Source organism: Recurvomyces mirabilis (assembly GCF_035927965.1).
Source record: "Recurvomyces mirabilis strain CCFEE 5264 chromosome Unknown scaffold_32, whole genome shotgun sequence".
NCBI lineage: Eukaryota > Fungi > Ascomycota > Dothideomycetes > Mycosphaerellales > Teratosphaeriaceae > Recurvomyces > Recurvomyces mirabilis.
Window position 1 is genome coordinate 129,913 of NW_027041966.1, and position 13,111 is coordinate 143,023.

The 13,111-nt window shown below is 54.2% G+C and overlaps 5 protein-coding genes across 5 annotated transcripts; 2 read left to right on the plus strand and 3 right to left on the minus strand.

The window, feature by feature from the left end:
• Positions 1–228: 228 nt before the first annotated feature.
• On the minus strand, positions 229–745 carry COF1 (cofilin; the record flags this gene model as incomplete). Its single annotated transcript, XM_064842237.1, has 2 exons — positions 229–363; positions 416–745. The coding sequence occupies 2 exons, from the start codon at positions 743–745 to the stop codon at positions 229–231; spliced, it is 465 nt and encodes a 154-aa protein (XP_064690143.1).
• A 529-nt stretch (positions 746–1,274) lies between these two features.
• On the plus strand, positions 1,275–1,988 carry LTS14_009556 (uncharacterized protein; the record flags this gene model as incomplete). Its single annotated transcript, XM_064842238.1, has 1 exon — positions 1,275–1,988. The coding sequence occupies one exon, from the start codon at positions 1,275–1,277 to the stop codon at positions 1,986–1,988; it is 714 nt and encodes a 237-aa protein (XP_064690144.1).
• Positions 1,989–2,208: 220 nt separating this feature from the next.
• LTS14_009557 (uncharacterized protein) lies at positions 2,209–2,946 on the minus strand (the record flags this gene model as incomplete). Its single annotated transcript, XM_064842239.1, has 4 exons — positions 2,209–2,301; positions 2,374–2,684; positions 2,744–2,779; positions 2,832–2,946. 4 exons carry the CDS (start codon positions 2,944–2,946, stop codon positions 2,209–2,211), a joined length of 555 nt encoding a protein of 184 aa, XP_064690145.1.
• Positions 2,947–3,516: 570 nt separating this feature from the next.
• LTS14_009558 (uncharacterized protein) lies at positions 3,517–9,972 on the minus strand (the record flags this gene model as incomplete). The annotated part of the gene is made up of 1 exon (XM_064842240.1): positions 3,517–9,972. One exon carries the CDS (start codon positions 9,970–9,972, stop codon positions 3,517–3,519), a length of 6,456 nt encoding a protein of 2,151 aa, XP_064690146.1.
• A 1,603-nt stretch (positions 9,973–11,575) lies between these two features.
• On the plus strand, positions 11,576–12,749 carry DYS1 (Deoxyhypusine synthase; the record flags this gene model as incomplete). The annotated part of the gene is made up of 2 exons (XM_064842241.1): positions 11,576–12,580; positions 12,663–12,749. The coding sequence occupies 2 exons, from the start codon at positions 11,576–11,578 to the stop codon at positions 12,747–12,749; spliced, it is 1,092 nt and encodes a 363-aa protein (XP_064690147.1).
• Between the last annotated feature and the right edge of the window lie 362 nt (positions 12,750–13,111).

Here is a 13,111-nt window from a genome sequence, read left to right on the forward strand (position 1 = left end):
GTTCGAGGGGTCTATGAAAGCTTTCCTCTGCTGTGTGCCAAGGTACCATCGTATCTTCTCCTTAGGTCGTGTCGTTCCCGCTATACAGGCTGCTACTCTTCACTCGCCTGTAGGAATGCTGCTTTCGGTGTGCCGTCTCTAAGTCACGTGACGGCAATCTGGGAAGCGCAATTCTTTGCGGTCGTGGTGCTCGGTGTACTGCACGTGATGTTGGGGGTTAATATGCTCCTAGCGACCCTTGCTGACTCGCGAGATGATGCTTTCGTGCTCGATATCGTCGGGGTCGTTGGCCTGGATGTCGGACGCGATTCCGGTGAGCGCCCGCTTAAGTGCCTCCTTGGAGGACGAGTACATCATGCGCGGCTAGACAGAATCAGCGACTGTGCTCGTAGAGGCTGTTTGTGTTTGCACATACCTGTAGTCCAGCATCATCAGGCACCCAGCTGATGAAGGTAATCTTGCTCCTCTTACCCTCACCACTTGCCGCATCATACTCGATATCAAAGACGGCATATCGGGCACCAATGCACTCCTCGCCACGCTTGTTCTTGCTCTTGGCGTTCAGCAGCTTCTCTCGGAACTTGCTGTAGTCCGGGTCTGACGAGCTCTCCTCCACAACAATCTCCTTCGAGTCGTCGGAGATCTTGTAAATGATCCATTTCGGGCTGTTGCCGCCTTTGCCCAGCTTGAGGTCGTTGAAGGTCTGGATGCATTCGGGTGCGACCGAGATTCCGGAGGATGCCATGTTTGGGGTCGTGCGTGCAAACGTGTAAGAATGTTGCCAATGCACTCAGTTATCGCTCGAGGATATCTTTCTTTCTGCGGGGCACGGAAGGCTGCATCAGCGATGAATTTATGCCTGCTGAACTGGTGGTGGCAATGGCAGCCTGGATGTGGGCTTACTTGGCAGTACGTATCTCTGGTCACAGGCGGCAGTGAAAGGCGAATATGGGCTTGCGTATACACAGCAACTTGTCTCTCAGGCAATTGTTTTGCGCGCTGTTGAGTTGACCCTCACTCGTTTACGTTGCCCCGCCTGTTGCCATATCGGGCTAGACCTGCCGTGAGCTGACTAAGTTACTGCGGAACCGATTATCTGGCGGTGTGCTTGACGATTTGACCATTATTCGCCAGGGAGAGTCATCACCCCCAAATTTAGTATCTCTCGGAGCCGATTATGAAGCGTCGATGGGATAGATGTATAGGTACATGTAGATCATGACTCGTCAAAGATTGACAAGAGCCACGTTGAAATCAGTAGACAGTACATCGACATGTTGACCAAGCAGACCTCCTCTTCCCGCAAGCCCTCTCATGACGCCGCAGAGTTGGCAGCGCTTGGTGTATCGGATGATGTTCTACGTGGCTACTCATATGACCTCAAGCTGATCCAGCCCAGCGACATCGATTGCATCTGGCAGTGTCTGCAGGAACCAGGAAACAGGCCGGTCTTCGAAGACGTGTACCATGAGGCATGCGACGACAAGAATCGATTACTGGCCATAATGGCAGACGACTCGCAACGGCCCGGTACTATAACCTTCAGCGTCATCAGTAAATGCACTCAGATTGTTATCGGCCTGGCTCGAATACACACCGTCAGCGTAGAATTAGCGGAGATAGCATATTTCCCTCCTGGCCACCTGCAAGCCTACACTATCGACATAGCCTTGATGCTGGGAACAACCGTCTTCGAGTACATGAACTTCGAGCGCTTCGAGGCTCGAACCAAAGCCCAGCATGCAGAAGACCCTCATGGTAGTAATGCCGGCATCCGGACTTTTGATCTCTCAAGCATTCTTCGACGGCAGCATCTCGACTTGGCACGGAGTCAACGGTCTGACTTGATGGTTATCACGGTTCGAGACTGGCCGAGCCATAAGGTGGTATATGTGGCGTGGTTGGAGGCCTTCTTCGTCCCGACTGGCCCCCGAGATAGTCGTTTTGATGGGCCTACACCTCAGGGTGACTACAAGATTGGAGAATGAGCCGCATGGCACATTACGACGTGAATCACTGGCTGCGGTAACTTGGATGACGAGAATAGGGATGGAGCCAAGTTGATCACAGAAGCACGGCAGAAGTTCACGTCATTCTGGAAAAGCAGCCCTGCAGCTCAAACTACCTATGCTCTGTTGTGCTCAACCCCCGCAGATCTGCCGACCAACTTCCCAACGTCTCTCATCACACACATCACCCTCACGAGACCTAGTTGAAGTCATCCTCACCGCCCATCTCAGCCATAGCTTCCTCAAAATGCTGGCTCTGACGTAGGCCCTCACCAATATCTTCGCCGACTTCCTAGGGTGAGAGGAGAGGTCAGCATACATCATGACAATCAAGCTTGTACCCGACGAGATTAGGAGAACTCACAACCTTGACCTTCTTACTCAGCCCATCCTCAGAGTCGATTTCATCGCCTTCCTCATCCTTCATACCAGCCAGAGCAGCATAATCGCGCTTCTTACCACCATCGCGCTTGGGACGATCGCTAGGCGGTGGTGTCAGCGCCCCATTGACCTCCTCATCACCTTCGTCGGCGGCAGCAGCGGCTGTCTTTTTGTTGCTCTTGCGGCCTGGCTTGGTTTGCTTTGGTGTAGAGGGTCCATCACTGTCCTTGGAGGCCTTCTTCTCACTTGCTGCAGCCTTGACGCTTTGGCCATATTTGCCGGCATTGCGGTAGTCTGAAAGTGGTGGTCAGAGTGAATCAATATTTTGTTCGTGTAATATGTCATTGACTAACGGGTGATCCGATGGGTAATCGACTTTGCAGTCACACCTGAGGAGACAAGGTCAGATCGAGCCAGAATTGCTGTTCACGACTTCCGTACCGAATTCTGCAGCAAGCTGATCTTTCTGCTCTCCAGTAGGCTTGACGTCGCAGATCCGCATAAGGCTGGCCATGAGCTTGGCATCAGCCTCCGCGCTCCAGTTGAAGCTTGGCATAGTTGTTTGGTATTGGCTATTGTGCTTTGAGTGTCCAAGGTTCCCTCTGGTGTGTTGAGGTGGTAGGAATTTGAGGGAGAAAGGAGCTATCCAGGTATGAGCAAAGCTGTATGGGTAGGGGGTGAAGTGAAATCGGATATGATCACTTCACATTCGAAGGTCTTACTCTGTTTTGAGTATTCTTGGTGTCGATGGATTCTGGTAGGTTTGTTCGGGGTAGCCAGGCTGTTTAGTGAGTACTGGTAGTCGGAAGGGGAAGGAGCGCACCTAGCAGCATAGACATATGGCTGGTGAAGTGAGGTCTCAACACAGTCACCTCACATGTCAAGATCTCACTTGGAGGCTTCTCCTGGCTCGATAGGAGTATAACTGTAGTGAGTGAAATGCCAGGTGACTGGCCTGATAGTGATATCTCGAAGCTCTCTGAATGCACTCACTGTTGGAGAAAATAGCCGGCATGCCCCCTACAGGCAGACACGTATGTCACAGAGGAGATTTGACATGCAAATGGACTGTACCGAATCTATACATACAAGAATATCCAACCCCCAGGTCATCTCCATCACCGAATTATCCACGTCTGGGCGGTGGTGGCGGATGTCCAAATGGTGCCTGCTGTAGAGGCGTGCCGCGTCTGAACATCGCGTCTTCATGTCTCCTCATACCCTCTGCATGCTCTCGCTCGCGCTCACGATTGTGGTCACGATCCCTGAAGAGCACATCACCTCCCATCCTCTGAGCAGCTTCATGTCGCATGGCGGCCTCAGTCTCACGAGCCGCCTGGTCTCGCAGGCTGGGTGTCCTGATGCGGTCCAAGCCAAAAGGTGGCCCACCGCTGAATCCTTGTGGTTGCATAGCTTGGGGTTGCATCGGAGGCGGTGGTCCACGTGACATAAACTGCTGCTGCTGGCGATCACGATCGCGGATCTCATCTTCCTGACGCTGTCGCTGCTGCTGCTCAAAGAAGTGTTGTTGTTGCTGCTGTTGTCGCTCGAAGAGTAGATTGCGCTCGCCCCTTCGCATCATATCATCCCGCATCATTTCATCTTGTCTTTCAGCACGTATCATGTCGTCGCGCCGTCTCATTTCATCCATCCTCATTTCGTCCATCCTCCTTCCATCCAACCTCATTTCATCTCGACGCCAGCCTATTTCGGCTTCGCGCTGCCGTTGCGCTTGCTGCGCCTGGAGTTCTTGCTGGCGGGCGGCATCTTCTCGAAGGGATCCGCCGTGGTGCATCGCCTGCAGTGAGCCTGATAGTGAGTTATTGTGCGAGTGATGTGCATGATTACGGCCTTCCGATGGTGGTGCCTGTGCGAAAGGATTAGGGACAGATTGCTGGCCGTATGGATTTGGGTGTAGCGTCTGCCCAAGGCCGCTAAGACTACCGAGGCTCTGGTGTCCTGGTAAACCGGATCGCTGTTCTCTTGACTGCGAAGCTTGCCCGTGTTGCATGGTTACGGACGAGGTCCGAGAATGTGACAGAGTGCCATGAGGTGGTGGTGATGGCACAGCTCTGATGGGCTGATTGAGCCCGCCTAGAATACTTCCACGGGGCGGGAAGACTGGTCGCGGCTCACGCTCCAGCCCGAAAGGACTCGCTTGGCGTGGTGGTGCTGGTTGTGGATCTCGACTTAACACATGAGCTGCCCAATCTGAATTGGGTGCATGTAATATAGACGCGGTCGATGCAGCTTCCTGCTTGATGGACGCTGATGGGTTCGAAGAGAAAGATGGTCCTTGCTGGGAGAGTGATGGCCGACGGAAATGCGACTGTGGCATACTAGGCTGGCCGAAAGTTTCACGTCTGAGTGCTTGCACAGCAGAAGCTGCTGGCGGTGTTGGTCCAGCTGAGCCAGGTTGGTGCGCGAACTTCTGTGCCGGAGAAGGCCCACGTTGTTGCATGCTTGGCAAGCTTTCCCGTTTTGGTGGCGGTGGTTCTGGAGGGTCGTCGTTCAGGATTGACAAAAGATTCGAACGCTTTGGCTCCGGTGGTGCAGTCGGCGCAGTCTGTATTGATGGTGCAACGGCTGTCTGCATAGGCGGCATTACAGGCACGGAGCCAGGACGAAGGTCATCTTTCTTCTTCGGTGAGGGTTGAAGCGGTGGGCGACCCAGCATTGACAGAGCCGGCGAGCTGCCCATTGATCCGAAATCGGATCTGAACGCTGAGCGCTGGTATGGAGACTGGCCAAATATATCACGAGGCGGTGTCGGCGCACGCTCTTCCAACAGTGTTTTGCGCTCTTCCATAGGCTCGTGAAGGGGTGGGTTGACTGGCGATCCATGTGCTGACCCGCGATGGAAGCTGTTCTGGCGCTGCATGTCAAGGCTTTCTCGCTGAAAGAGCTCCTGCTGCTGTAGGCGAGTTGCTCTCTCCTGTTCATGTTGAAGCTCGAGGATGTAGGCGTCGGGTACAGCGTTCTGAGAATGTGGTTGGCTGCGCGGTATACTTGGTTGACTATGTTTAGCACTTGTGTTGGCTTGCATATCAGCTCGAGATTCTGGACGAGAATCTGGCATGAACGACAGACCCGCACCTAGAGGGTGAGGACCAGGACGGACAGGCGCAGAAGCCTGGATCTTTGGCACGACGGGCGAAGCACCGGTGACTGCAGGGCTTGCCATCACACGATGGACTTGAACAGGCGTGGCTTGTGCCGAAGTACTGAAGCGCGGTTGTGCTTGATACTGCGGAGGCGATGCATGCTTGGCTTGTGATGGTCGCTGAGTGATGGTGGGTTCATCGAGTTCCATGGCATCTGCTTGTGGCGCAAGTGATCTTTGCGCGTTGGTCTGAGGCTGATCATATTTCCTCTTCACAATTGGCGTGGGCGTGGGTGGCGGACCAACGTCTTCGCCCATCTCACGCCTCCGGTCTGCTTCTCTAGCTGACCGCTCCAGATCCGGCTGGTTGCCATGCGCGACTTGACGCGAGTAATGATTTTTAATCATAGTCTGCGTCTTAGTACCCATGTGATTGGCGATCGCTGCGAAGTCCGTACCGAAGTATCCGATATACTTGACAAAATCTGTCTGTTCGGGTACAGACCAGTAGCTTGACGGGCCGGTTCTTGATGGTGGAGCTTGACCAGCTACCTTTGGTCGCGCGATATCCTCCATGGGCATCATGGTCGTGTGGTACTCTTCCTGCTGGTAGAGATGCTTATCGATAGGATGCATGGTGTGTTGCTCGGCTCGGAAACCTGTCAAGAGACTCGCTTCTTCCATGCTCTGCGCTCTTGCCATGTCCTCCTTGATTAGTGTGCTTTGCATCATGGATCGGCCTGGTGAGGCAGATGGAGCTGCAGCAAGAGCAGCAAGTGGCTGCGAACCTTTAGCCTTGCGACCAGGTTTCTCACCCATGCCTTTGCGACGTCTGCCCGGCTTCTCAGGCCCAATGTCACCGTTGCCGTCTTGCCTTGCACCAGGACCTAATTTCTTTGCTGGTGATGGGTTCACAAGAGCAGCTTTACTCTCGATCTCACGTTCACCAAATGTAGTTGGTGCCGCTGCACGCTTAGGCCGTCCCGATTCGGACTTCTCAGCAGGCTCCGTGATGACAGCCAGATCTGCCATGGCTTGGGCGCCTCTTCCACGCATTGCCTTCCCACCTCTACCACGACGACCACTAGCCTTGAGCTTTTTGGTTCGACTGTCTCGGAAACGACCATCCCACTTGTTGGCATAGTAGTGGTGAATGCAGTCTTTGTAGGTGCGACCAGGAAGCAGAGATGCGATCTCACCCCACTTCTTCGGGGTTTCCTTGAAGGCTGCGATGAAAATCTGCTGCTCGTTCTCCGTGAAAGTGTCGGGCTGTGGCTCGTAGGAAAATACCAGCGTGAGTTTGCCAGGCTCGCGATATCTATTGGTGTTGATGAAGATGCTTCGTCTGTAATGCTCTTCAAGGTGCTGATCAGGTATCTTGGCTTCTTTCTCCATGTCAGCTTGATTCTTGCGAGCTTCCCGTTCGTGTTTTTCTTGCTCCAGGCGTGCTGTTTCTTCGGACTGCTTCAGCACTTGCTCAACATCGTACTCGCTGCTGTACTTGTGTAAGCGCCTGCTGCCTTCAGTCATAGGATTGAGGGGTGGTGCAGCTGGAACCACCATTTCTGGTGCAGGATCAACAGAGATCTGTCTTTCCAACCGCTCCTGCTCCTCGCGCTGTCGATCGAGATCCTCGCATTGCTGGCGCCACCTTTTGTAGGAGACTTCGAATTCGTCCTCTGCTTCTTCTTCGTCAGCATCCTCCATGTCCATCTCTTGCTCAAGGGCAGTGAGGACCGTGGATCTGCTCTCCTCTTGACGTTGTAGACTCTCTTCAATCGCCACATTGTTATGGATGAGATGTGGTTCCTTGGTAAGGTAGGGCAGACTAATGACTTCTGAGCTTGGTCGTCGGAATATCCGAGGATGTCCCGTACTTTCGCCGCCACTGCTGTTGACTTCGACCGCAGAAACATCTTCTTCGCCTTTGGGTGTAAGCAGGTCTCGACCCTCGTCTGTTCCTGAGGAATGCGTAGTCGGCGGTACGAGATTCCCTTCCGTGAGGGTGGGCGATCGGTCCTCACTCCTCTCATTGCTTTCACGCGCACTTTGCAGATCACGATCCGAGATGCAGGAGAGTCGTGCGATGGATTCCAGTGGAGTTGTTGCACGATACTTCCGCGCACTAAGATCAATCAATTGCGACTCAAGAGCTCTTTTCTCCCTCTCGTATTTGGCCTGGAAGAGTGCTATTCCTTGTTGTGGATCGGCGTCCTCGTCACTACTTGGATTTTCTTCTTCCAATGCAGACATGCTGGCTTCGGGATCACGGTTCTGTTCAGACATGCCAAAAAACGACTGCCTGGCCGTGGCAGACTGATCAGGAGCTGCTGCAAGATTTGCTGGGCGAGCTTGCTCATGATCGATGTCCATCTTGTCATCCCATTGCCGTGCCCTGTTTGGATGGCGACTTCCCACGGCTTGCGGCTCCCTCTCATCTTTCCTGCTTGCGACGCAAGCTTGGTCAACATTCGTTGGCGCCCCAGAGCTTGGCTGGGTAGGAACAGGCTGGCGATCTCGCTCGTCGCCGGCAAAGTCTCTTTTCGCTGGAATGACCTTGTCGTTGTAAGGTGGCTGGCCCGGCCGGCGCCATGGCTGGCGCTGGAGTCCTCGTGGTGCAGTCGGCGGCGCCCAAGGGGGTGGCCCGCCAAGACGATCCAGTCCTCTTATTGGCGGTGCAGGTGGCCGCTCGGCAGCAGATGCTCGTGGAGCGGTTGGCGGGACTCTGCTTCCTCTAGGCGCTGTTGGTACCGCCGAACTCGTAACCTTTGGCGAGACACTGAATGACCTGTTGCGCGGTCCAGAAGGGGCAGTAGGAGGTGGAGTCTGCCCCTTCGATGGCCCTTGGTAGCCCGAGATTGCGCCGACGTCCGATCGAGGAGACGTATATGTCGTTCGTGGTGACACGTGTGTCATGGCAGGCGATACACGAGCCGCACGTGGCCCTGTGGGCGGAGCAATATCACCATGGCGGAAAGTCTGCGTACTTGGAGACACTGGCTGCATCAACGTTGACATGGAAGGCACAGAGTTCGCTGGTGATACGGGTCTTGGGCCGGGTGGCGATGGCCTCACCAAAGACTCGCCACGAGCCAATTGAGGCACAGAAAGATGAGGTGGTCCAGGAATGGTCTCAAGAGACCGGACACCATGCAAGCGGTTCGCAAAGCCTGTCACCATCTCTGCTTCTAGTGCCTTAGGTGCCTTTGGAGCAGTGGGTGGTGGCTCCATGAGCTCAGCCCTTGGCGCCGGCGGCCTAGCTTTCGCCTCCGACTGTGCTTCGGCTAGTGCATTGATTGGGGTGTCAGTCGATGGTGCTGCTTTTCCAACGAGTGACTCTCCGCTTGGCACTAGCGAGACCTTACGCTCTGCGATCGGCTTCATTGGAGACACGCCATTGTGCGATGAAGACGTCGGACCTTGAGGTGCGAAGGACAGCGTGAAGGCAGGTACTGGTGGCGCTTGTGTAGGCGGCGAAGAGCCACGCTGCTTGTAACGATTTGCTGTATTCTCTGCACGGCCATTGAGGTAAGATGGCGTCTCTGGTACATCGCGTCTGACCTCTCGTTGCGACGCCGCAGGTTGCGCAGCATAGGGTCTCCTCACAACATCTTCGCCGGCCTCCTGCAACAATGCCAGTCGGCCAGGATCAATCTGTATGGCCTGCGATGCCTGTTGTGGAGCAGGTCCACTGGCAATAGACTCGTCTGATCGTCTGCTTTCCAACCTCGTTGGTGGCTGTTCACGTCTCGTCCTTTCTGGTTCACGCTCGCGGTCGAGCCATTCGGGGCGTCTTTCCTCGTCTCGTCTGTCAAAGCGACGGTCGTCTCTTCGTTCCAGGTCGCGCTCATCTCGAGGCGGCTCTCGACCCCATCGTGGTGGAGGTGGGGATCGTTCTCGACGGAACGCTTCGCGATCGTCAAAGTGCCTGCGTCCAGCGCGGCCACCTCGAAATTCGAAATCTCCTCGTCCTCGGCCACGAACATAACCTCCACGTGGAGGGCCAGGAGCGAAGGGTGGATTGTCAGAGAACCCAGATCCGGCAGACGGTGGACCATCTCGAGAACCACGTCGCACGCGCGGAATCTCTAATTCGCGAGGAGGGAAGTCCCGAGTGTCCTTGAAACCTCGTGCAGGAGAGCGCTCACGTGGCGATGGTATCAGCGCCGGTCGGTCATACTCGCGTTCACGGAACGGGCGAGCAGGAGTGCCGAGGGGTGGTGCGTCTCGAAGGGAGGAATATCCCGGTCGTGAGCCTAGTCCGGGTGCAGGACCTGCACCTATACTCTGCCTAGGTGGACCATCAAATTGCTGGCGCGGTCCACGGGGCAGCTCGGTGGCGTTTCTGGCAGGTCCAGGTGGTCTATTCTCGAAGATGGCGGCAGCAGATCCTCGTCTATGACTTTCCGAGAAACGCGGTGGTGATCGTGATCTGTCCCTAAAGCCACGGTATTCCGCCGCAGGCGGATATCGTGACATGGCAGAGCACTTTCAGTGCACAACAGCCATCAGCGCAGCCGACAGGCTGAAACACCGCAGCGTGCACGATATGTTTCTAGCCACACACACTGATCGCTCAGCTAATGCTGACAAGCCGCACGTGTCGGGCGCAGCCGACTTTGGATGTTTCAATTGTCGTTTCTTTGGATGGAGTCGCGAATGTTTCGACACACGTCGCAGAATCGCAGATGCGGAAGGTCAAGGTGCCGTCGTTAGCGCGCAACCTTAAAATTACGGCGCTCAGTTTGGTGGAGCCGGAGAACCTTCTCTAGATCCGCTGGAGGAAGACTGACCAGATGGCGGCTGAGAAGCAAATTCCTCAATAATGCATTCGAGGACGGCGCGTGGTCTGCGAAACTGAAGTGATCAAACGGAACCCCTCCAGAAGTCTCTCGTTCTCGAGAGGTCGATTTTGGTCGCGCAAATGGTCGCGACAAATGAGGTGGTGATGCTTCTCCCTTTCGCACCTTCTCGGCGGCAGATCCGTTGGCGATGAGATCAATCGCGTGATTTTGTGAGTGCTAATGCTACGCGAAGCAGCTGTTGCCAGGAGTACCCGACCTGTAGGTGAGAGGCGACAGTTTTTGAGATGTTCGTGTACTGCACAAGGGAAACAAGACACCCGCACGAGTTGCAAGACCAACTGAGCTAACCACGGGGTCGTGCATCTTCACACATGCACGCACAGCCAATCAAAATACTGTATCTATGATCTGCGGGTAGACCAGGATCTAAAGTCGAAGCTTGCAACGGCTACCGAGCGTCACTGCAGCAAGGCAATAATCAACAAGAATGAGTTAATGATGGAAATATCATCGGCTGCCAATATCGGCCGTCGCCCAGCCTATTGATTATCACAACAAGATAGGCTCGTCAACCTTGGGAAGATAGAATGTCCACATGCAGAAGTTCTTCGCAGCGGGGATCTGGAATAGATGACGGGAGTGCCTCCAATTTAGCTCCAGTCGGGTGGACCGTGGCGTAAATATGAACCCCTGCTGCAGCCCTGAAAGATCAGGCTGGGCCAGACCGCTGGAAATGTTACGATTACTCGAGCGTTCGAGTTCTGAACGCGACATGCACGCTATGGTGGAATGACTTGGCTGGGTGGATGTCCTTGATGCCGCTCCAGTATTCCGATCGATATATCCAAAGTTCGGGGTGTTCGAGTCAATGCCCGTCTTCGAAGGAGAAGTCTGAGCGGCACGCGAGCAGCCGAAGCATCTGACACTGGAGTGACTGGACCAAGTCTGGAGGATTGATTCCGTAGAACGCCACCCTTCCTAGCGCCTGTTCTCGTGTACCATAAAGCGACCCGGCTATTACAATACAGAACTTTCCAATGCACGATGTCGTCAATTGCACGAACGTGTCGGAAAATATAGCTACGTGTATGCACACCCATATCAACAATAGCATTGAAGATTGTCGCGGTTGTCCATGCGCTCCCATTTATTCACTCCGTTATGCTTTAGGCAGAACGGTTGGACTTGAAGCTTTTTTTCTGCCATGCCAAGACATGTATGCCGAATGTTTACACTTACGATGTATGATCGACCAAACACATACACAATAGCCTAGCATGAATAACGATCGCACAGAGAACGGCGCCGCACCGGTTGGCGCAACAGATGCTGTTCTAAAACCATCGGACCCAGTAGCCAAGGATGCGATACCTGTGCAAGGTCTGGACTTCGATGCCTACAGTGGACGTAACATCACCGTCACGGAACTCGCAGACAGCATGTCTAGTATGGGCTTCCAAGCAACATCTGTAGGACAAGCAGTACAAATCATCAACGGCATGCGAGCCTGGCGTGATCCTGAAAGTGGCGACAAGACGACGATCTTCCTTGGCTATACCTCAAATCTCATCTCGTCTGGTCTACGAGAGACACTGCGCTGGTTGGTCCAACATAAGCATGTCTCGGCAATCGTCACTACTGCAGGAGGAGTGGAAGAGGACTTTATCAAGTGCCTCGCTCCTACTTACCTGGGATCGTTCTCAACTGCCGGCGCCGCACTACGGAAGCAAGGCATGAATCGCATCGGCAATCTGCTTGTACCCAATAGCAATTACTGTGCCTTTGAAGATTGGATCATGCCAATACTGGACCAGATGCTGGAGGAACAGGAAGCCGCCAAAGGTATAGAGGAAGAGTTCAGCTGGACCCCCAGCAAAGTCATCGCTCGTCTAGGCAAGGAAATCAACGACGAGCGATCGGTATACTACTGGGCCTACAAGAACGATATTCCTGTGTTCTGTCCAGCCCTGACAGATGGTAGTCTGGGCGATATGCTGTACTTCCACACCTTCAAGGCCTCGCCACAGCAACTCCGGGTCGATATTGTGGAAGATATTCGACGGATCAATACGCTTGCTGTTCGCGCCAAGCGTAGTGGTATGATTGTGCTTGGCGGCGGGATCGTGAAGCATCATATCGCCAATGCGAATTTGATGAGGAATGGTGCTGAAAGTGCGGTGTTTATCAATACTGCTAATGAGTTTGATGGCTCGGATGCTGGTGCTAGGCCTGATGAGGCTGTCAGTTGGGGCAAGATTAAGGTGGACGGTGAGAGTGTCAAGGTATGAAAGAAATCCTGTCCACAATCGTCTGAGATGTTTGAGCTACATAGTTCGAAGTATGCGCTGACAGAATTTGCCTAAGGTCTATGCCGAAGCCACCGTGGTGTTCCCGATCATTGTAGCCGCAACCTTTGCCAGAGTCGAAGAGAGGGCATCCAATGGAGCTTAGACTGGTGCCGATTGAGGCGGCGACTACTTCTTTACACCTGCGTCAGGCACGCACGAGGCCGCCGCACCGGTGCGTCACGTCTGCGGCCCAATGCATGTGGATAGTACGTGGACACTGCGCCAGTAACTTGGCTGCAAAAGCACGTCTATCAGCACTTGATGGGTGTGCAGATAGACCTGGTTTCAGGATGGCAGTAGATGGTGGCAGGTGTGGCGAGCTCTGAGGTTCGAATATGTTGGACGATCGTCCTCCCAAGGCAGACGTTCGACGTCCTCACTCTCTGCTACTGTCAGCCACAAGGGCAAATGGATTTTGAGGAAGCGAAAGCGTTTCTAAGCCTAGCGTACCCCGCATTGCTCGGA